General features: G+C 32.1%; 2 protein-coding genes across 3 annotated transcripts; both read left to right on the forward strand.

The window, feature by feature from the left end:
* Positions 1-6,210: 6,210 nt before the first annotated feature.
* Positions 6,211-11,080, forward strand: LOC100779185 (uncharacterized). 2 transcript variants are annotated; one of them, XM_014764116.3, is made up of 9 exons: positions 6,212-6,459; positions 8,378-8,544; positions 8,717-8,821; positions 9,033-9,089; positions 9,254-9,334; positions 9,584-9,618; positions 9,821-9,910; positions 10,021-10,180; positions 10,548-11,080. In XM_014764116.3, the coding sequence occupies exons 1-9, from the start codon at positions 6,312-6,314 to the stop codon at positions 10,665-10,667; spliced, it is 963 nt and encodes a 320-aa protein (XP_014619602.1). In that variant the 5' UTR covers positions 6,212-6,311; the 3' UTR covers positions 10,668-11,080. The 2 variants fall into 2 exon arrangements, with proteins under 2 accessions (XP_025980238.1, XP_014619602.1); XM_026124453.2 differs by lacking the exon at positions 9,033-9,089 and having other exon boundaries at positions 6,211-6,459.
* Positions 11,081-12,979: 1,899 nt separating this feature from the next.
* LOC100779713 (nicalin-1) lies at positions 12,980-21,747 on the forward strand. The gene is made up of 14 exons (XM_003538056.5): positions 12,980-13,702; positions 15,282-15,451; positions 15,923-16,026; positions 16,393-16,459; positions 17,143-17,235; positions 17,314-17,478; positions 17,587-17,727; positions 17,818-17,895; positions 18,301-18,413; positions 18,643-18,703; positions 20,246-20,413; positions 20,773-20,874; positions 21,325-21,414; positions 21,499-21,747. The coding sequence occupies exons 1-14, from the start codon at positions 13,429-13,431 to the stop codon at positions 21,559-21,561; spliced, it is 1,689 nt and encodes a 562-aa protein (XP_003538104.1). The 5' UTR covers positions 12,980-13,428; the 3' UTR covers positions 21,562-21,747.
* Positions 21,748-24,892: the final 3,145 nt, after the last annotated feature.

Below are 24,892 nucleotides of genomic sequence, written 5' to 3' on the forward strand. Positions count from 1 at the left end.
TTCATTCAATTTGACTGTGCATGTCATTGCTACACGTACATGCGAACATAATGCAACGTAAGCAATGTGTCGATTTTCTTGCATCATCACATATACCTCTTCAGAGTACCTATGTCCTATATTTATCATATTCATGATTTTCATGTCATTAGTAGCAAATAAATCATTTATTTTATTAAATGTTTCATTAACTAAGGTAGTAATAGGCAATGTTCGAGCTCCTTTCAAAATAGAATTCATACATTTGGCAATGTTGATAGTCATATGGTCATACTGTTTTCCTTCACCACAGGCTTGAGTCCATTTACTCTTGGGAATTTGGTCCAACCAATCCGTTGCTCATGGAAACACTGCTTGCATTGCGAGTACCTTTGTCTCAAATCACGGTTTCCTTATCTCATATCCTATGGCAAAAGACAAAAGAATGAGTAATAAATATGGTAAACACGTAATAAATCAAGAATTTGATGCATGAAATGGTTAGAAGCTTACCCATATTGATGACTTGTTTTTTTAAGTCAACATTTTTAAATTGTTTGTTAAAATTTGATGTAATGTGGTGAATGCAATATACATAAGATATATCTGGTCTAGTCCATCCAACTCGTCCTGATTGCAAAGCCACTAGCAAATCGGTTCCCTTGTCTGATATAATACACAAATTTGGTTGAGATAACATATCTCTTGAAATAATGCAAGAACCACATCCAAGCTTATTTGCTCTCGCTCTTAACAATTGCAAAAGCAAGTGGAAAATTGTTTCTACTACCATCTTGTCCAATGACAGTCAACAAAGTACCATGATGTTTTCCAATTAAAAATGTCTCATCTACTTGCACAATTGACTTGCAATATCAAAAGCCTTCAATGCATGACTTAAAAGCCCAAAATATACGATTAAGAATCATCTTAGAAGACTTATCCTCAATATCCTCCATTAAAGTGAATGTTTTGTATCTAACAATTGTACCTGGTACAAAGTGTTGAGTAGTTGTCATCCATACAGGCAGATAACTGTATGATTCTTCCCAACTTCCAAATGCAATTTCATGTGCTTTTTGTTTACCTGTCCATGCTTTTTTGTATGAAACAATATAACTAAAGCATTGTAGCATGTCTACAATCAAGATTTTGATTTTGATACCAAGATTTGTTTTCACTAAATGAACAATATTATCAGCAATTACAAATGAGTCTAACCTAATATGACATTGTGATATGAGAGAAGTTGTCCAAGTGCGAATACCATTTATTTGCTTCAACTCCCACCTTCTGCGTATTTTGCTGAAGGATGCTCTTGTCCTCCAATAACATCTATTACCATATTGATTGCACTAAACAACATACTTGTCACTCTTGTTCTCTACAACATCAAAATTAAATGAATGTAGAAAATGAATTGCTTAATGGCATTCACAACTGCTTGTTTTGATTCAAATATCATGTCTTTGTAAAGATCATTCGTATTGTCACTCCCTGTGTTCTGATAAGGATTTGAGTATTACTGATCTTTTGAAAGTTGACTATCAATAGTTTCAAAATATGAAGATAACTCACTTTGACTTTAATTTCTTGGTTCTCCATGTTCATGAACATTGTGCCCTTGCTCCTTGTCACTAAAGTCACTAACATTATCTATTATTATGGGTTCTTCACTAGTCATCTCTAAGTATTATTGATCTTTTGAAAGTTGACTATCAATAGTTTCAAAATATGAAGATGACTCACTTTGACTTTAATTTCTTGGTTCTCCATGTTCATAAACATTGTGCCATTGCTCCTTGTCACTGAAGTCACTAACATTATCTATCATTATGGGTACTTCACTAGTCATCTCTAAACAAATAAAAATGTAACTTATTAGTGAAAATGTAAATAATTTAGAGTATCTGGTGTTAAATAAAAAACATATTGGGAATACCATATGAAAAATGTAAAGATGAAAGACCTCTTTATTTTTTGTGAAATATGAAAGATCGTAACCTTGTTACCCTGAGTGCCCCTTTTATAATGAACATGACTGAAGATGAAAGCGTACTTTTCCATGAATAATGAATAGTATTTTACCTGATACAACTATTCATTTCATGTACAATCTTTTAGAGTCCATTTAATTAACTTATAACATTTTTGTATAAATAATAATAACCCTAAAATAATATTAACTAATAACTTATAACTCGATAAAAGACTAAAACCCTAAAATAATATTAACTTAAAACTTATAACTTATTAAAATACTAAAACCCTAAAATAATATTAACTAATAGCTTATAACTTATTTAAATATGTAAAACCCTAAAATAATATTAACTAATAATTTATAACGTAATAAAAGACTAAAACCCTAAAATAATATTAGTCAATAACTTATAACTTATTGAAATATCTAAAACCCTAAAATAATATTAACTAATAACTTTTAATTAACTAAAACCCTAACAACATATTTTCTTATAACATAAAATCTTTAATTAAGTAAAATCCTAAATAACTAAATATGTATTAAATATATCATTTAAAAAACCCCTGACATATATCATTAAAAAAAGGTCACACGACTTTAAAGTTGTGGCACTATTCATGACTTTAAAGTCATGCAACATCTCGCGACCTCTACCATCCATTCCATCCTCCAATGAATCCCCACCATCCATTGCTATTTGATGAAGTCGTGGCTATTCATACGACTTTAAAGTCGTGGCCAATTACACGACTTCTACACTGCACGTGCTTGGAATGTTTTCCAGTAACAAGTGGTGAACAACTGCTAAATGAAAATTCAGCAAACTTGTGAATGAACTGCACATGCATTAATAGTATTTTGTAGCAACTAGTGAATGAATAATGCAACAATCTCGTGAATCTGTAATGGAAATAAGGAGATGCATCAAGCTAGTGCAAGTTAGGCTACCGCATATAGCTTACATGAAATGAAGTATGGAAATGACCATACAAAATTTAAACTATGATGCTCGTGAATGATGAAGAATCTTAGCTGGTTGAAAGTGCAGACTCTTGTTTTAAAGCTGGTGAATGATAACTTGAAGACACCAAGGCTACATCTTCAACAAAGTCCAAAGCTACATAGGCATGAGATTCTATTCTACCACGTTCAACATGAACTAAAATGCATGACATTTCAATCACGTGAACTCAAACCATTATGTGAAGTCCAATCAAGTACATAGGCATGAGATTCTCAAAGTTGGCTAAAGACAAATGCATGCCTCGTGAAACAAAAAAGCCATGAATAGTTTATGGTTGTGTGTGATGCATTCCACGTAAACTCAATGGCTTTATACAAATTATACTTTCATATAGTGTTAACTTATCCAAAGCCAACTTATCTCATATAGCGTGCCTTTATCCACTTGCAGTTTCATTCTTCTCCACTCTTATTTTCATCCAACCTAAGTTCCCTTATGAAACTTATTTTTGTTTCTCACATCCCACTTTTTTCATCCTTGTTTTAATCTTCTGTTTCCTTTATTGTGAACCAATGGCACATGCACAACCTGGACCTACTGATGGCTTGTTGTTGCGCTTACAAGACAATCATGTTTCGAATCAAGTGTGGAAAGGCTAAGAGAATGATTCGTCCAAGGTGTAATTCTGTTAGGGCTTTTAGCACTTGGATCGTATATATAATCATGTCAAAAACCTAATAAATGAAGCTGGTTTTGGTCATGTTATAAATGTCAGAAAGATTGATATTAACCACTATTTGGTTAATGTGTTGGTTGAACGTTGGGGAACCGAAACTCACACATTTCATTTTCCACATGGGAAGACAACCATAACTTTATAAGATGTGGTACTGTAGTTGGACCTTAAGATTGACGAACTATCAGTAACTGGTGCCATTATCGGTGATGTATGTGTTGCTTGTCAGGCCTTACTTGGGGACACTCCACCTGATAGGTATATAAAGGGAAAAATGATTTATCTAACCTAGTTCCGGCAAAATTTTCAGCAACTTTCACTTGATGTTGATGATGTTGTCATTGCACAACATGCTAGAGTTCATATCATGATGCTCACATGCGGATGTTTGATGCCAGATACATCAGGAGCAAGAGTTCATTTTATGTATCTCCTTTTGTTATCAAATTTGACCGAGGCAGCTCATTATAGTTGGGGGTAGCAGTATTAGCATCCCTTTTTCGAGCTCTAGATACAAATGAAGTTCATTTCTTAATTTTCATGTTAAGTATTTCTACGTGTTTCCTATTCGTTAATAAATATGTGACAATACAAATATATGTAAATAAGGTCATTAATTAATAATGTTAAGGTATCAATGGTTGTTTGTGCAAAATTACCACTCATATGTTTTACAGTTGTGGAATGACATGCAGTAGACAGGGTCATGAGACAATTTGGACTGCGCTAAAATATTCCAGATGACCTGCCAAACCTAAATCAACTCCACAACATAGATATGAGAGAGGGAACATATATTTTTTGGCCTCACCGTCATTGTCACTAGATTACTAAATGGAATCATTAGAATAATTATATTGTTTAAGGTGGAATGGACCAATGTATTTTCCATGAAAATTCAGAATACATGTAATGGTATATACGTCGAACTAGACGATATATATCGCGCGAGGGAACACTATCTACTGAGGTTGTAAGTTTACTTTAGAATTTTTAATAAACTATTGCTATTATTATTCGTTATTATTTCTAACTTTGTAAATCTTAATTCATAGTATTATCCTGACCATCACCACCATCAATCACATGTTGAACCCAGTGTACCTTCATCGCATGTTTCTGGATATATGTCCCAACATCATCAATCACATGCACAATCTATTTATCAATCATCTGGTTTCTTTGGATACATGCCTCAAGGATGTGAACAAAGTTTTCAACCATTAGGGTTCTTATCATATATGCCTCAATACTCATCTCAAGTTCCTTCTACCTCAAATGTTGTTGATGGACTCTCATAAAGGTTTGGTACCACTTTCAACACTATGCCATATGCTTATAACACACCACCATCGAGCTCTTGTTATTGTCCATCATTACCTACTCAAATGCATGACACAAGTAGGAAGAAGATGATGATAATAACAATACCAACCAAAATGATGATAATGATGATGATCATGACAATGGTGGTGATCATGTTTCTCAACAACAATAAACAAGTACATGTGATCATCCTAAAACAAGAGGAGGAAAATATTGTAGCACTAGAGGATAACAACCACCTACAAATTCAATGCAACAAGATGAGAGACCTTAACGCATATCTAGGAGAACTCATTGTAGGACATCATCTCACTATTAATATTTTTGCTAAAAGAAGATGTAATTTTTATTTAAATTTAAGTATTTTGCATTATTTTTTTTCATTTACAAATCAAATTTCTTAACATTAGTAAAAAAATATATAAAATATTAAATATAGAAAATATATTAAATAAAATAATTTTAAAAATATAAAAATATTACATAAAATCACATAAAAAGTATATACAAAATATTAAATAAAACTAAAACAAGTAAAAAAATTATTTATTAGATAATTAAATTTAAAAAACTATTTATAATTTTTAATTTTTTTTAACATAAAACAAAAAAATTAGAACTCATAAATAAATATATGACTTCTAAATAAAAAAATAAAACACTAACAACTTTAAAGTTGTAAAATAAAAAAAATATTTACAAATTTAGACTTTAAAATCGTAAAAAAAAAGCACTTTATGACTTTAAATCGTAAAAACAAAAAAAAAATTACAACTTAAAAGTCATAAATTAAAAATAATTAATTAAAATCGTAAAAAAATTTAGGACTTTAATTAGAAAAAAAAGAAGTCATAATATATGTAACTTTTGACTCAAAAATGATAATACTTATTATGACTTATCACAAATAAGTAATAATTTAAAAACAATTCTCAATTAGTAAATTAAAAAAAAAATTACCCATATATGATAAATTGGTCTCAAATTTCACGTCAGATATGTATCACTTCAATTACCATTTTTTTGGTTTAATTATAAGTATACGTTACTTCTTATTTATCTTCCAATTAATCATTTCTCATCATGTCAGTACATTTTAGAATAACATTATATCTCTAATAATTGTGACCCATGCCAACCCTAAAAGACTAAAAATAAGGAACAAAGTCCAATATGCATAAAATTTAAAGTTCAAAATCACAATATAGATTAAATCTTGGTACCCTTTTGTTATAATCCATTCTTTTTTTTGCCAAAGGTGGTACTGTTGCGGGTAAGGTAGCTCGAGTTTATTGCAGGGCTTTCATTCCATCTATGTCATGGATACCCTTTCAAGGATTAGATTCCTCCCCACTTGTTACAGTCTTCAGTTCCCAAAAATCTCTGCATTATCTCGTTTCCCAAATGCTTTTTCCACAGCCACTCCCCTGGTTTCAGTGCTAAGAGTAAGAGCTGGTCCTCCTTCAGGTTAGCCACTCACTCTGTTTCTTGCGTCGCAATTGGACTTGTTCCATTGTTTTTTTTATCCCTTTAGTGAGTTAGCATTTTTGGAAAGGGGAAGGGGTTTGGGGAAATGGGTAATAGACAATTGAATATGATGTTTCAAGCTCAGAATGGAAAAGATGCGCAGTGACAGGCATAATTCTCATGGTTGAGTTCTTATTGTATGCACATAATTTTCGTCTGAACTCTGAAGAATGTTTCTCTCTGCTGGAGAAACAGCATCTTCTATTTGAATTGGAGATACTTTGTATTACAGTTTGTTAACTTAGACTCTGCATTGGAAAAAATAATTGCACACACTCTATATTTTTGCAATTTGGAAAATTTGGATTTATTTGAAAGTAATTCTGGCTGGCTAGCTCCAGATTATTGTTTCAACTGAATATTTTGTCAGAAAAGCTTTGAAAATATAATATTGTGCTTGGATTATTTAAAAAAATATCCAATTTTTTGTTGCAAGGTTAACATGATAGCTAGGTTTAATGTTTGACTAAAATCATCATCTCTTTTAAGTACATGCATCTTTTTTGGTGTTTGGATTGCAAGAGAATGGGTTGGACCATTAGAAAGAAGAGGCATTTGAAGTGTTACTTTTCTTGGATGAGTAGTTTGTTGATACATTCAAGTTGAGGGTGCATCAAAATAAGTAAACAACTGTTGTCAAAGAAAGGTTTCTGTTTTATTTTAGGGAATTTAATGGCTTCCTTTCTTATGTTTCTTATTGTTATTCATTTTAGTTCTCTTTTATTTGTTATTCCGACTACGATTCTGTTAAAATATGTTAGATTAATAATAGAGTTGCAATTTTCACCCAGCTCTTCTTGATTAAAAGCTAGTATGGTTTGACATTCTTATCACTATTTTCGTTATTTTTCTATCGCCTTTTTTCCATTGATGTATAGTTAGATATAAAAACCATTCATGAGCTTTAACCTAATAGCTGAAGCTTTTGCGAGAATCGGTTGTTGACATGGTATTAGAGTCTCTCTGACCAAGTAAACAAGAGTTCCTCGTCATCTGTTGAATTTCAGTATAAGGTAGCTAAGCATAAGAATATGCATAAATATTGTGTTGTAATTTTAGGTATCCTTACAAAATACCAATATAACCATCAGGAACACATTACTTGATATCTGATCTATGTGCTCTTCTTAGTAGGATCTGTTACGGAAAAAATAACTGGCTAACAGTGACTTCATGATTCTTCCTCAACTGAAACCTCTTTATTCCTTAACTTTTCAGATGAGGAGGAAAAAAAACTATATGTGATGGCTCCGTATGTTGGGGACCCTAACTTAATAGGGTTCCCATTATTCTCTAATAGGCCAACATTGACGTTTGCTCATTTAAGTCCATATCCTCTGATTTAGTTGTTTAACGGACTCACTTAATTTGATCACATAAAATAAAATCCATTAATGATAAATAGCTAATATAATTGTCTTATAATATTAGTCCACATTAATTATTGGAATAGAAAATTCCAATATATTGTCCTAGCCTCAAGCCAAAAATAGTACTCTTACATCAGTAGATGTAAATAAAAATTGAATTTGAGCACAAGGTAGCCTTAGTCCTCGTCATTTGTTGAATTTCAGTACAAGGTAGCTAAGCATAAGCATAAACATTGTCTACTCTTCAAGCTGAAAAAAGGCTCTTGCATTGGTGGAGTGTTTGAAAAATGTTCATCAGTTGTATTGTTCATTGACGAATACCTCATCCTTCTAGCTTCTACATTTATTGAATTACATGTTCTGCCACTGTTATTTCTATCATTTTAGCCCCAGCATATGTAATACTTAATCCTTGGCACAGTATCTTTTTTCTTTTCACTCAGTCCTTGTTTCTGCTGAAAGCTAATTGGTTGAAACTCATTTTTTAGTGAGTGATACAGATGAGGATGTCTTGCAAATATTTTTTAAGGAGAGAGAATTAAATGGGGATTTTATATCAAGAGCTTCCGATTTATTATGGAGAAGAGATTTCAGAAGTTCTGGTGATTATGATATTAGCGAGCTCACCGACAACACTTCTCAACAAATAGAGCAGGTGCAGCAGACTCATTATATCTAATTTCGAACTATTCCTATCCAATTTTAAAGATTCTATCAAGTGTGTCAGTTTTGGCAATTTGTTGCCTTGTACTGATTCATTGCAAATTTTGTATATTGATTCGTTGGTCAAATAATTCAATTTCACGTGTTTTTTATAATATTTGTAGATCATAGAGACTGACAGTGATGGTGGTTTTTTGAAACTTACAAGAACCCAAGAGTGGCTAACAGGTGACAATTCTCCACCAATAAACAAGAAGGTGACTGCTAAGGTATGCTTTAGAGTAGTTTTCATTTTACATCCCAACTTTCATTTTCTTCTGTATGTTATTATCTTGTCAGGGAAATTGGATATGAAATTGATGTGTTACAATGCATATTTTATTTTGTCAAATGTTTTTCAAATTCACCTTCTCTCTGTGGTAAATAAATAATAACCCAGTCATCCAATAATGTTGGAAACTTCATTTCATATATCAACAGGCATTACAGGACAGCAGTGCAAGACGCATGAAACTGAACATGCTCAAATATGAATCTGTACAATACCTCTCTTGACCTCGTTATTGTTCTTTCTTTGCTCAAGTTTAGTGACATCAGTGTTTTCTTACCTCAAGGCATGTAGGTTTTGATTAATTACAGTTGTTCAGATGTTGTGTAAGGCTGTTGGCTGCTTATTCTGTCATTTTTATTCTTAATTGTAGCTCAAGAGGGAATTACTGCTTCTATCTGTGGGTATTGGACTGGCTTGTAGTGGATATTGCTTGGTTATTTTTTCCGTACAGGTAAACTTTACATTTGCATGCTGTGTCTCAAAAAATAATAAAAAAGTCTTATCATTTTGCTATTATAATTCAGAACCAGATCATTTTTGTGCTTCTTACCACTCATTTATGTTCTCTTTCTTCATGATAAGTCTAACTTTGGATGGATGCCAATGTCTTACCATAATGCTTTAACTTCAAACACTACCCCATGGTGTAAGTTTCAAATTATTTCCTTCACTGATGTGTGCCATTCTCCTAAATGTGTAGGCTGCTATAAGTTATGCGATTGGAGTCCTTTTCAGGTTTGTTATTGCATTGTATTATATTGATACTGTCATATTGAATTATTTGTTAAATGAGCTTAAGGGCCACTAGTAAGACAGTTAGAGCCTAAATTGATATTGTTCATCATTGTTTTTTTTGTGTGTGAGAGAAAAGAAAAGATTAAACTGTTCTTACCATTGCTCATTATTATACTTAACTGATATATCATTTTCAATGCAGTTGCTTGTACCTTCAACTCTTGTATCAACATGCAGACAACCTATCCAGTGAAGATGTTCCTCAAATATTCAAGAAAAAGAAGTCGAAGAAGTACAAATGAAAACTTGTGCATTGAATTTGATCTAATTGTGCTAGTTAGCATTCTCTGTTGTTGACATTCTCTTATCCCTTGTTTTGGATAAACAATATTTCTTAACCAGAATTGGTATAAGAAGTGAAGACCTTGAAGATTTCTTGGAGAGGACAATCAAGGGTAGCGGTATATCTCTTTCATCTCCCAGGCTAGTTATTCCAGCAACAATATATGGGCTTTGGATTCTGTTTCATCAGTATTTTACCAATGACATTTTTGATTTCCAGGTAATCCTTGGCAGCATGCATATCAAAAAATGTTTTCTTGAGCCGCCAAGGTTTCTTGTTTGGATAAATTTCTTCATAAGCACTTATAGAAGAAGAAAATAAGAAGATAAAATAAATTAAGCATCTCCTATGAGTTAAAATCAACTCATGCACTTTACTTCTATAAAAGCAATCTCATTTAAATTCTCTAAAAGTCAAAGTATGTAAATTAACTTAGGCTTACAGGAGAAACTCAATTCATTTTATCTTCATAATTTCTTCTCCCATATGTACGCATGGAGAGAAGTTTATCCAATCATGGCCTTACTATTCAACTTTCCTTAAATACATTGGTCATTCATTTATATATGTCTCTTGTTCACCCTAGCTTGTGCCAGCCATGTTCGGAATGTTTGTCTACAAGGCTGCTGTTCTGGTGCAAGCTTATAGAGACAATGAAGGTTTACGGTTTGTATTTCCCGAAAATGAAGATGGATCAAGCTATTGAAATATTTATTTTGCTATGCTCAGCACTCAGCAGCTGAGTACACTACTCACTATACCCTTGGACATTGGAAATGCTGAGCTGCATCCTTAACTGAGCACTGATTACAAGTTACAACCCTTCACCGCATTCATCTTCTTGTTGAATTTTAGAATGATGCTATTTCAAGTGTATTAATATCATGTCTCTGAATTCAAAACATGACATAAATGGATGCATATTGGATAGCCATTAGCCTCCGTCCCACTTTTATTTTGTACCCATAAAAATTGAAATTGATGTTGAAAGAATACAAGACGATTTGAAATGGTAAATAGTGGTTGTTAAATGTTAATATTCCCCATATACGTGTAGTTCCAAACTATATTGTTGCACTGGCTACTGAGATGTAAATATAAAGTGATAGTTAGTTGTTATGCTTGCGTGTAGTTATACATTTATGGTCCCTTGTTGTATTCGATAATTATCAGGTGTCCAATGCAGTGTGGAGAAATTTTCTTATATTTTTAGGAAAATGTTTCTGTTCAATTGTGGCAGGAGGTTGACATTGACGACATGGCTGAACCATGCATGGGTGTTAGCAATCAGGTTAATTAATCTTGGAAATGGTAGGAGTATTTATTGGTTATTCTCAATATTTCCCTTGCATAATTTCATGTCATCACTACTCTCTGTCACATTTGTTTTTTTCACATGGTCTTATCTATCTTATCTAACTTAAACATGATTGTCTCAAGTGAAAAATATCTATAGTTTAGAAGAAAAAAACTAATCTTTTCTCTTGCTCAGCCCTCACTCTTTTCTTTCTCTTCGTCAAAATCAATGGTTTATTTCAATTAATACAACCCAATGTGACTCTATGTTATTGTTATGCAACTACCATCAGATGTTATTTTCATTAGCTTTACTAATAAAGCATTTATTACAAGGTTCATTAATATTTAGTTATTTACGGTGCAAATCATGATTCATGGCCAAAAGTCCAAAAATCTTAATTAGCCTGTATATACCCAATGGTAACGTACTAACGTTAACCTTCAATCCTCACCCATGCACGTAAAGGGAATATCATATTTGAGGAAACCGTTTAACTCTTTTACTATAAATAAGTATTCTTTTCAAAACCAAAACACTAATGTTTCACAAACCTAGCTGAAAGTTAAAAAAACCATCATATTGAATTATAAATATATGGTAGAATTATATATTGAAGTAGCTGAAAAATATAAAATTATATAAAGAATAAAAATAATAAAATTTAATCTTAAATAGAAAAAATTAAAAATGAAATCTAATAAATATTTAAAGATAAAAAGAAAATAAATATAAAAACTAGAAAGTAATATTCAAAAAAAAAAACTATTTTAAATATCATTTTAAGAAATGATAAAAACTATTAAGAAGATTAACTTAGTAAAAAGTCTTTTTAGCTAATAAAAAAAACAAAACTAACTGAAATATTTTACGAATAAAATCTAATGATAGCTTTCATGGTGCCAAGTTTGAAACAAATTGCGAGATAAGTAAATGCTCAAGCTCAATCGAGTTTTCTCTTTAATTTTTGTTTCCGGCCCATACATGTTAGTTGATCTTGAAAGTTACTTTGAATATGTCCTCCATTATTGTAAAAATTTTGTGCAGGAGTATTTTTAAATTTTAAGAAAAATACTAAAAAAAATCATTCAAAAAATAAAAATACTAAAATTAATTTTTTGAATTTGTGTTGCTTTAAAACTATTTAATTATCGTAAAATTATATAAACATATTTTTAATTAAAAAACATTTTTAAATAAATATTTAAACAGATTGCTCTAATATATTTCTTTCTTTCTTTCAGCATCATGTTTATTACATTTAATAACACGCAAATTATTCAAGACTTCAAGTTCTTGATCATTGATTTTGTTTTCACTTTAACTCAAATCATATTAAAAAAAAACTCAAAATTACTATTGAAACACAACTTAATCAAAGTGTTTCACAAATATATAACTTAATGAAATTTAATTCAAACGTCCCGAGCCATCCAACCAAACATATGAACATTTAAAAAACATTTGGGGTTATATATATATATATATATATATATATATATATATATATATATATATATATATAAAATAATTTCAATAATGTTTTTTTTCTCTATCACATTCTATATTGTTTTCCCTTTTTCATTGTTGTTCAAAAAGTTGTGAAAATAATTTTTCTTTAAAATGTTATTGTGGTTGTATTTTTTTCTTCTGAAAATAAGATATCCTTGTACGTATAGTTCCTCGAAACATAAAGATCACCAAGTGTGTGTTTTGTTTCTCCCAAAATTTTGTTCCACGTATATGAATAGAAGATTTATTCCTAATATTTTTCCTTAGTTTCATCGAGACTCACTTGAAAGAGAAGGAAAAATCTTAAAAAGAAAAGAAAGTATCTTAAAATGGAAAAAAAGAAAAAGAAAATCCACTACTACTCTCACTAAGTCACTATAGTGAACCGTGGCTATGCTACTACTAAACCTGGTTTGAGTGGTTTCCTCATCTTCTCCCTCTTGAATCAGCGTCACTTTCTCTCTAGCATAATTTTGTGCCTACCTTCTTCTGAAATGAAAAATAAATATAATTAATATTATTATATTGATCGATGGAAACAGACTGACATATTTAAGCGTAGATCGGCATCGTCGTGTAGTGTTGTATCCACTTGTCAATCGCAAATTCGGAAACCCTAGCTAGCAGCAGCAGCAGATCTGATCTCACGTTCGTGGCTATGGCGCCAAGGAAACCTCGCGAGCGTGAAATGCTGTTCGACTCCGTCATCGCGCTCGTCTTCATCCTCGTTGCCTGCGTCGACCTCTGCGACGGCGCCACCGTCGTCGACGTCTACCGCCTCATCCAGTACGACATGTCCGGCGTCCCCTTCGGATCTCGACTCGCCAGCCTCAACCACCACGCCGCCTCGCTCCACTTCTCTCCGCACGCCGATCTCTCTCGCACCGTCCTCCTCATACCGCTTCGTGAACTCAACATGTCTTTTGTCAAAGGTTCTTCTTCTACTTTATGCTTTTTTTTAAAGAAATTTTAATTTTAGGTTTTATTATTATTGTTGTTGTTATTATTTTTTTGTGATAAAATCACGTTGAAACACCACTTAACTTGATTTGAAGTAATTTTTCATATGTTTGGTTCTGTGTTGAGGAATTGATTATAGTTCCAGAATTGATTTTAAGTTTAAGTAACTTTTACCTTAGATAAAACGTTTTATAAGAGTTTTACTACAAACTTACATTTATAATAAAAACATTCAAACAATCAGCAAAATAACAAAATTCAAATATAAATCAAATCACTTCAAAATCAATTTTATCCAAAATTTATTTTTATTCAAAATCAATTTTGTGAACTCTCATCCAAACACATTTGTTGTGCGTGAATTAGATGTGTAAACATAATTCAGAATTACGTGAGTTAGGGGCGGTGTTTGCGAAACTGCAGAAGAGTTGTTGCAGTGTCACCGTGACAATTTCTTTGCTTCAATACTTTTTTTTTTCTTTTTTGTATTGATAATTTTGATTTATCTTTTTCCACTTGCGTACGGAAAAGATGAAGTTGCATAATTCTTGGAAGAAATCATCATATAATATTTAAAAGGATTTATATATTGGGCCTGTTTGGGTAAGCTTCTTTGAAGCACTTCTAAGAGAAGACAAGAAAAAAAATGAAATGAACTTTTTCATAAGTAAAAATGTGCTCTCCATTAGTTAATTTGTTGAAGCTTTCTCATGTAACTTCTCTAAAAGATGAGAGGACATCTACAAATCAGCTAATGGAGAGCTCATTTTAACTTATAGAGAAGCTCATCTTGTTTCTTTTTCTTATTTTCTTTTCCTAAAAGTGCTTCTAGAGAAGCTTATCCAAACAGGTCATACTTGTCTGAGAAGTATATAGAGGAGGAAGAAAGTGCTAGTGGCCGTATGGGAATAACAAATATTAAATTGGTTAAGATGTTACTTATAATAGTCTATGGGAAGTACTTTACTTTGTATACCTGTAAAAATGACTTAGAGTTAGAGGTGACGAGGTGTTTAGCTAAACTAATTAATTAAGCACTTATTGAATAAGTGTTTATGTTTATCATGCAAACACTTATGTATAAGTTGTTTCTACAATTGAAGAGAAAATAGGGTTAAACTCTTTTCATATGTTATAAGCTATCTTGGAGAGCTTATGGAAATAAGTTGAAAACAACTTTTGAACATATTTTAAGCCATTTTCATAAACTCTCTTAAACACTTGTACAATTACTTGTGTTATTCTTCCAAATGCACCCTTATTAGCTTATATGCTGTCGGTATTAAGTTTGAAGAGGTTCTTGTTCACTAGGCAAGCAAGAAAGGTTATATTTTTATTGTGTTAATAAAGTTGACAAGTTGGTTGCTGTGTTTTGCCCCAACCCTGATATCATCCATTTTATTCAAAGTTTGAACCGTGTTCTATATTGTTCTAGTTGAATGCTTAACATTTCTTGTCCCTGTCATTTTATGTTGATCATTATTTGAAGAATGTCATTTTGTCTCACTTATTATTTAACAAGATTAAAATCTTGTGACTGCAATATGGCAGAGTATATTGCTGAAAGCAAGCCTCTTGGGGGTTTAATATTTTTGCTTCCCCGGATGTTCAGTTTTGAAAACAAAGATGGTATGGGAAGTAATCATCAAGATGAGAGTAAAGAACCGCTGAAGAATGTATTGGATGAACTTGAAAAAATACTTATACATGCCAACTTACCTGTGAGTAAATTTTCTTAACTTCTACTTTCCACCTAGCTTCTGCTCTAGCACCATTTTCTAGTTTACAGCATGGACTTCTAGTCATTCTTAAAAGTCTCATAGTCAATGGGCAACATAAGTAATGAACTGCTGAATTTGGTTACTCAATTATCTAGAAGACCTATATCAGTGTGCTGCTTACTATTATTATTTTGAATGTGTGTGAGAGAAATGAAAGGCGCACTTCTTTGAATTTAATTGTTCTTCCATAAATTGATGTTTTTCCCATTTATCTAAGGAAAAAATAATAAATGCTTTTTGCTGTAGTATGTGTGACATGACATCCTTTTCCGTGTAATATGAGGTAGCATGTTTCCTACAATTAGTTTTTGCCCCCCCTCCCCCACTTCCATTACATTATCATGTACCTCTTATCATTTTATTTTTATTATTTTGAGAGAATTTTAACTTAGGTGCTGCATCTTGTTGCAGTATCCTGTTTATTTTGCATTCGAGGATGATAACATTGATGCTGTGTTAACTGATATCAAGAAGAATGATGTCACTGGTCAGCCTGCTACAGCAACAACTGGCGGGTGAGTTCAAATCAGTGAATAAAGCTTTCACTACTTTAACTAAATTTTGTAAAATTTTCTAGATGATCAAAGAACTTTAGGACTTGACCCATTGGATCTTACATATGGGATTACCTTGCATATTTCCAACTTCTGGGTATTAGATCTTGTTTTATTGAATACCTTCTGTTATATTGGTTTGGATTATGTTTCAATTATCTATTTGTTTCATAGTTGCTGCTTTTCTTATATTTAATTCTCTTTCTTGGAGTTTCTGTCTGTAGTAAGTCAATTTGCATGTATGTTGAGTTATTGCATTACCAAGTTTATGTTCTTTTGGAAGTGACATTTTCAATGATTTCTTTCCCTTTTTTTGAGATGTTGCAGATACAAATTTGTTGTTTCGGCCACAGAACCAAAGAAAGTTGTATCTCCTCCCATTACAAATATTCAGGTGTTTGTTCAACCTTCTTTTTAGAAAAATTCAATGTGGTTGAAATGATAAATAAAACTAATGTTGTATGAATATAATCTGCTTCTTGTCTTATTCTTTTTCCAGGATGGTGAATATGTTCCTTCTTTTATTATTAAGTGTTTGATAATGTTTTGTAAACTTATAGAAACCTGCTTAATAATCAACTATACGCTTATGAACTCGTCAGTTACTTCCTGATGGATTAATTTATTTTGATTTGTATGTTTCTTCTTGTATTATTAAGTGTTTGATAATGTTTTTTGACTTTTATTATTTTCTTCCTCTTGATCATTTCTTTTTTCCAAGAACACTTTATTCATTATAGGCCTATTTTTTTTTAATTGCTTGAATGATCATCTTCTAAAGTTTATGCAAGTTGCAGATTAATTATAGATATTAAAATGTGCACTTGTGATTTATATTTAAGCATTGAAAAATACAGCTTCTTCTTGATAAAATAGAACACTTAAAGACATGTTTCACATACATCATGGTAATCACAACTTGTGATATGTAAGTACAAATGATTATGCTCCTACATATGCTTCTGTATTACACAGAAAATATTTACAATCTATCTTCAATGTCATAAGTCTTTTAAAATTGTTGTTCTTTGAATAGAGCTTGTATGGATGTTGGATGCATCTTTTATATGATTGCAGGGATGGTTGGCAGGACTGAAGACAGATGATGATGCTCATCAATTACCCACCATTGCAATAGTTGCTTCATATGACACCTTTGGGGCTGCTCCTGTATGTTATTTATGAATTCTACCTATAAAACCAAACTGTTTGAAATGTATGATTATGCTAAAATATATGTAATTGTAGGCATTATCAGTGGGAAGCGATAGTAATGGAAGTGGCATTGTGGCTCTTCTTGAAGTAGCTAGGTTGTTTTCTCTCTTATATTCTAATCCAAAGACAAGAGGACAATACAATCTGCTGTTTGGGCTAACGTCTGGTGGGCCTTATAACTACAATGGAACCCATAAGGTGATATTTCCTGTTTGGAAGTTCATTTATTTGCTGATAGAACTGTAACGCGCAATCAACCTTCCCTTTTGTTATGGTTTTGGTTACATACAATTCTGCATTTTTCAGTGGCTTAGGAGCTTTGATCAACGTCTGCGTGAGAGCATTGACTATGCTATTTGCTTGGATAGTATTGGCTCTTGGGAAAATGAATTGTGGATTCATGTATCTAAGCCTCCAGAAAATGCCTTTATTAAGAAAATTCATGAAGTAAGTGAATAGTCAAAGTGATGCAGGCTTTACTAAATGGATTTTCTAACAGTTCTATCTTCATGACTTTCAATGGAAAATATGGTGTAGGATTTTTCAAGTGTTGCAGAAGAATTAGGCTTTAAAGTGAATCTGAAGCATAAGAAAATTAACATTTCCAATCCCCGAGTAAGTGATATATTCTCAGTGTTCTGTTTCACCTGCCTAGCTCTTTAGTAATTTATACTTAGCTTTTGCTCAATCTCAATGTGGTTGTATTTTCAGACAAATGCTATTGTCCCATTATTTTATTACAATATTACCATGTTCAAACACCTTATATATGGTTTACATGTTTATAGAAAAAAGGTTTGGAAACTGCAATGCATCTTTTCTTCTAATTTTATTTTAATCTGATGTCAAACCATTTTATTTTATTTCTACAGCTGCCTATTGGTTTCCACTTCCTGTTCTTAATCATTTCAGCTTGTGCTTCATGTCTTATTGAAGTATTTCCTGATAGCAAGCACATGCTTCCTGCATTTTGTCTAAATGCTACCTCTAATAGTTATTAAAGATGGTCATCTGCTGTAGGTAGCTTGGGAGCATGAACAGTTTTCAAGGCTGAGAGTTACTGCGGCCACCCTCTCTGAACTCTCTACAGCACCTGAATTTCTAGAGAAGACTGGTGGCTTGGTTGATGGAAGGTTCATTTCTGGACCTAAATGCAAGAATTTTATTATTTCTGTACATTTTTGCTGACTGAATAATAGAAATCTAAAGAGAAAATGAAAATCAGATAAAAGGGAAAAGTGATTTTTTTAGCCAACTGACTTTGAGAGTACATTTCTGTATTTATAGACAGAACTTCAGCTAACTAACTTCTAACTGTCACCTAACTAATGTACTACTCTAATACTGAGCTTCATTCTGCAGGCATTTTGTCAATGAAGCGGCTATTGTCAGAAGTGTGAAATTAATTGCTGAGAGTCTTGCGGTAAGATTAATTTTACCTCAAAAAGTAGAAGTCAATGCACACACAAGAAAACCCCAAAAGATTAGGAATGTAACCTTTTGATGTTTTCGTAATTATTTTTCCTTCTCATAATTTGGCGTAAGAGTTATGAGGAGTGTTTTGTTGTTTGCTCTGGGCACTGATTCTTAATTATGCTTGAAAAATCTAGTATTTTATTCACCATATTTTGTTGGTGTGTATTTCTAATAATGTCAAAACTTATCTCTTATGTGATTTTGTGTATAATATTTGAGTTTGTTGGGTAGATACTTTTTAATATATGCACCAGGTGGTTTGCATGTTTTGATGCTTCTATTATGGGCATTTATCTTTATACATGGCATTAGTTTGCTCCATTATGATTAAGAAAAAGGCTACTGAGCCAGAATTAGTTTGACTTTAAGGTAGCCAGAATAATTTGACTTGATTATTACCTGTGTGGGCACTGTGGCTCCTTCTACTTTGTCTTATCCAACAAATACCCCTGAATGGCGCTAAGTTTAGCTAATTATTAATGCCCGTGTAGCACTGCATATGGATGATGCCAATTCATTAATGACATGATGTTTATTGTATATAATAGCATTGTGTTAAGGGTTGTTGATGAGATTTCACTAAGATGATTCCTTGAATATGCAAAGTTTCCACTCTGTAGTTTGATTCATTCAAACTTAAACAGCGAGTTACTCGTGGCACATATTTTGCTTCCTTTCTCCTTCCATCATGGATTCATGTGTTCCACCTCATCTTTTCACTATCCATCATTTAAGTAAAAACATGATGTTTGCCAATTTTTATATTGTTACCTGATTTGATTGAATTATAGGAATTGTGACAATCTCATAGTTGTAGTTGTGGTTGATGGTGTTTAATATGATAACAAGATTTTTGAAATTTGAAGTGCTCATGTCGTTGACTTTTTGGGTATATGCCTTAATGAAGATAATCGTTGATTTCTTGTGAACCTATTCTTTGGCTATGCTTGGCTCTTTACTTTTGGTGCTTAATGAAGATAATCCTTGATTTGCTTGGCTCTAAACATTAAGTAGTATTTTTTTTTAACTTAAAAGAGGTGACCCGAGAGAGAACAGAGAGTGGGGAGAGAGAAAAGAGAATGAGGAGAGTAATTTTCTTTTTTATGAATTCTCCTTTACCTATCCTTTTTCTTAAAAGCTACCATTTATAAAAATTAAGTTGCTTAATCTTTGAAGAGATTTTCAGAAAATGTCTGACCTACTTTTTCCTTTTAAGAAAAAAGCTGAAAAAAGGGGTCAAGCACAACCTTCATTGATTATTGCAACCTGGCTTAATCAGTGAGGCTGTAGTATAAATTGAGTAGAAGTTCATGAACTTAGTTGATTAGTTATTATCCTGTTTTTAAAGAATTGCCCAGAAATAAAAATTACATTAGAGATATATTGGATTCCCAGTATCTTTTGATGAAACGTCTGTCATCAGTTCATATATTTTTTATGAGAAGCCAACTTCATTGTTTTAAATAGTCTTCCGATCTACTTTCTACAGAGGCATATCTATGGACATCAAGGAAAGAACATTCAGATCTTTGCAGACAACAGTAACTTGGCTGTCAATCCTTCTTATGTTCGATCATGGTTAGATGTTTTGTCCCAAACGCCTCGAGTAGCTCCATTTTTCTCAAAAAGTGATCCTTTTGTCATGGCACTGAAAAAGGTATTATTGCATTATTTTTGCTTTTGCTTATCATGGATTTTACTTTTGTTTCAAGTTAAAGGATTACCCACAATAAGATGGTTCTGGTTGTGGATCAGCCAAGGGAATCTTTGTAGCTTAGGAAGCACAAATACAAGAGACACATACTATATGATACAGATGTGGCAAATTTAAAAATCATGAAGACACGGCATGACTATAATAGAACATAAAATTAATCTAAAATTAATGTAAAATATATATAAAAAAATCTTCAATCGCAAGAAAGAATTCATGTTAAGCTGAGGGTGCTCACTCCTCAATTCTCAATACCTGGAGTTCCACTCCTGTACTTACCCAAGTGTCTTACATGTATGTAGGAATTAGAAGATCATACTGATGACGTAAATCTGCATAGAGATGTGCTTGATGGGATTGTCACTTTCTATGATTCAACCAGCACAAAGCTTAACATTTATCAGGTATTTGAAGTTATTTTGTTTGCATCTTGTTCTGTATACAAAAGTTAGCTATTTTTAGCGGCTGAATCAACTTAATGGATCATTGATAGAGTCTTGCTTATTGGACGATCTTCATTTCTGAGTCCTGACCATGTTTGTAATCTAGTGTTTTTCAATGGGCGCAACATTTTTTTGGTTATTTGACTGACCTGTTTTTCCCTTGTCTTTTTTAAAGGACGTCCTTTCTTGGTTAAAAGGAGGGAATTTTCACAACAAACAAAATCTGTATTATTTTTTAAATAAATGCATTTTGATTGAGCTATTCTTAGAAAAAAAAATTATTCAAAATCTCTTAGAAGTGTCCAAAAAGGTTCTTTAAGGCTCCAAAATGTTAATCGAAACATGCTTTGAGCATTTTACTTATGGCTTCATAATTAAATGTTGCTGAGTAATTGTTTTATGGTTTTGCAGGTTGCTAGTGTCACATTTGACTTGCTGTTGCTACTAGTATTGGGATCGTATTTGATTGTGCTCTTCAGTTTCTTGGTCATCACCACTAGGGTATCTATTTATCATCTAACATCATTTTCAAAACTTTAGTTATCCGATTTGTATGCACTCAATCTTAATGATGCTGTTTGACAGGGTCTTGATGATCTAATCAGTTTATTCCGGCGGCCTCCCTCTCGAAAAGTGAAAACTGCATAGTGGCTAGCAGGATTTTCCAACATAGTTCTGAAGTTTTAAATAGTATCTTAGGATGGAAGTTTCTAATGAAAAAGCTCTGTATCGGATTTTTTTTCGTCCTTTGCTGAAGTTGGTTGCTTTAGTGGATAAAAACAGCAAGATATTTTGTTTTGGCTGTGCGAAATTAACGACGCCAAAATTTTGATATTTTTTGCCCGTTTCATTTGGCGCATTTTTGTTGTGGAAGAAAAATGCTTACTAATTCATGCCTTGTGAACACAAGGTTACCCGGGTTGTTATAGGCAAGGCTTGTTTGCATGCTACTTAGTTTCGGCTCAATAAAGGATCCCATTGGTTAATTTGTCAAATATAAGTTTGCTGGATGCTTAATAAATTGGCATTGCATAAGATTGCAATTGAAATATCTATTATACTAAATTAATTTGTCCGGATCGTGTCAACTGTTCATTTTTTTTAATTAAAAAATTTTAATCTATAATTGTTACCAAAATCCCAAACTCAGTGAATGGACTAGGGGACTTGATACAATATTATGGGAGCTGACTTGAGTATGAAGCTCCGCCTATTTTCCATAGCTGGTCTCCCAAGAACGGCGTTAAGGAGGATGGTACGTAAAACTTGTTGATTAATAGAAGAGAGTTGCTATTAGCTCCAATAGCATTCCCACCATCTCAAAATTCCCAAATTACAAATCCCTCAAATTTACAATGTAATTGTGTTTCCACTGCAAAGAGTGAGCAAAAGTTGTGCACAATAGAATCTGTAATTTTGTCTCACTCTCTTTTGGATACTTTCTCTGGGATTAATTGAAATTTATTAAAAATCACCAATTTTTTAATAAATTCAGGAGAAAAACATTAATTGAGAAGCAAAACTTATTAAAATTAGTGGTTTTTAATAAATTTCAACTAATCACATAATGGAAGCACACTTCCGTTTTGCATTTTTTTTCTTCCAGAATTTGTAGTTTTCTTTAGCAATGAGATTATCAAATAAAATTTCCTAAAAATTTCAATTACATATTTAGAAGTAATGGAAGATGTTGTCTTGTAAGTAGTATCACAAATCAACAGTGCTGAAAATGAGTTCAAAAGTGATGGAATCTGGATGTACCCACATTATATCTCTAACAACATCTTCAGTATCTACTCGTTTAAACCAATAAACATATTGGTCTTGTTTTATCAATTTCATCAGATGTTGTATTTCTATTCTTGAACCCCTTTCTTGGAGACAATATCTCTAATGTGCATTGTATATGATTTTAATGGTGTTGAGATTCGTCTAATCTTAATCTTTGATTGTTAACAAAATTTGATCAAGTTTCACCATATTTTGGTCAATTGGTTAATCACGATTTTTTTTTCTTCACTACTTAAATGACTAGCATATGAATGACCAGACAATGTTTCTATGACTTTATGGTGATGGAAACCACATTTCGTAGTAAGTCTCTCCCCTATAGTTCAGACAAACCTCCCTTTTAATTTAAAATGGCACCCACATTTTTTTGTTCCAATGGACTTGCGCACTAACTTGTCTATGTACTATCTATACTTTCCCTTGGACCCCCCCCCCCCCTTTTCACAAGCCAATATATTATTTATTTTTTTACTTACTTATGACTTATGAGACAACCACAAACTCGTGCTCCTTTCCCACACGTCAAGCCCAATTCAACAAATTATTGCACTCTTGAAAAACCTAAAAGAATTGAAAAAAATGACTCAATAACAAAACTCAAAACACAAACAAATATAAAAAAAGTCTCATGATATATACCTCATTAGTCGTGAAATAACTAGAAAAGTCAGGATAACTAGGTTGCTCTTGGCCCTCAATGTCTTCACCAACATTTTCATCATAATTATACCCTATACCGTCATTTTCATCATTGGGCTCAACTCTATACAAAAGGTCAAACTGGTAAAAAATTAATTTCCATCATTCATATTTCCCCATCCAAGTGGCTTTGAAATTTTGTCAAATATAAAGAGGGAGAGAAGAATGAAAAAGGAAAGGATGTGAGGAAGGGTAGTTTGGTAATTGGTCTTGGCTGGTAGGGGCCAAGAACAATTTAGTTGGGGCCATTAGTAGCACCCTAAATAGAACACGAATAATTTTTCAATAGGTTTTGAGTTGAGAAAAAGAATCTTGTTGGTAACAAAGATGTTAAAGATAAGAAAAAAAATGTTTCTTAAATGTCTTGCATGAACAATCATGTTGAAAATTGGACAAAGTATCAAAATGTTAGGAGAGACAAGAAAACCAGTGAGTGAAGCACAATCTATAGTCATTTAAAGAGTTTTACAAAGAGCTTGCGATAAAGAATGAAGAACAAAGAAAGATATAAAGTTAACTTAGTGATGAAGGAAAGAAGAGGTCATTAGTTTGAATCCTCCCGTCAACAAAAATTAACAAACTAATATATATTGATAAAAAAAATGAAGAACTAAGATATATAAGTTTGCGAAAAATAGAGAAAAGACAATGAAGGATACAAAAGGGGAACTTCTGGTCACAAATTACATCGAAGAGTGATGGAGGAATTATTTTTATAAGCTTTTTAATGATGTACAAGGATAGGATAATATAGAAGGACCAGAAATTGAAGAGGACGAACAAAATGTGGCTTATTATTGTAGAATTCGGATAGAAAACATAAAAGTGACCCCTAAAAAAATGAATAAACTAAAATGTTTTTTTGGAGGTGCATTTGCCTTGAGTATATTACAATTTTACTAAAAAAACAAGAGGAATATAACTTGAAAGTAAAAATAAGAAATATCTTATCACAAGTTTTTAAATTTAAATATCTAAAATCAATAAACTAATAAAAATGCACACATGATACAAGCAAAATATAATAATAATGGATGAAGACAAAAAAAAAATATTTGTGATCACAAAAAACACACCAGGTTCAAAGACAAAATCCAATAGAAAATACAAATAAAAAAATTAAATAGTAACGAAATGAGTCAAATTTGAAATCAGTGCAGCTAAAAAAAATAATCCTCGATATCAAAGTAGCGCAAACATTAGTTACTACTCCCGTTCGGTCTTTTTTTATAAGAAACAAGTTTTAGTGAAAATAGAGAAAAAAAATTGTATAATTTGTTCCATAAGTAACACCTCTTTAATTCCAATGCAAATAAAAATTAATAAAAATGTTTCATATAAAAACCCTTTCGGGCATTAACAAAGATCATTTTTAAAGAAACAGGACACACAAATCCAGTTTTAAGAATAACATGGCCATGGGCACTTAATTTTAAAGAGAATTAATTTGTCTAAATATCCATCAGCGATTAGCCTTGGAATAAAAACA

The sequence above is a fragment of the Glycine max genome, chromosome 11 (genome assembly GCF_000004515.6).
Source record: "Glycine max cultivar Williams 82 chromosome 11, Glycine_max_v4.0, whole genome shotgun sequence".
Taxonomy (NCBI): domain Eukaryota; kingdom Viridiplantae; phylum Streptophyta; class Magnoliopsida; order Fabales; family Fabaceae; genus Glycine; species Glycine max.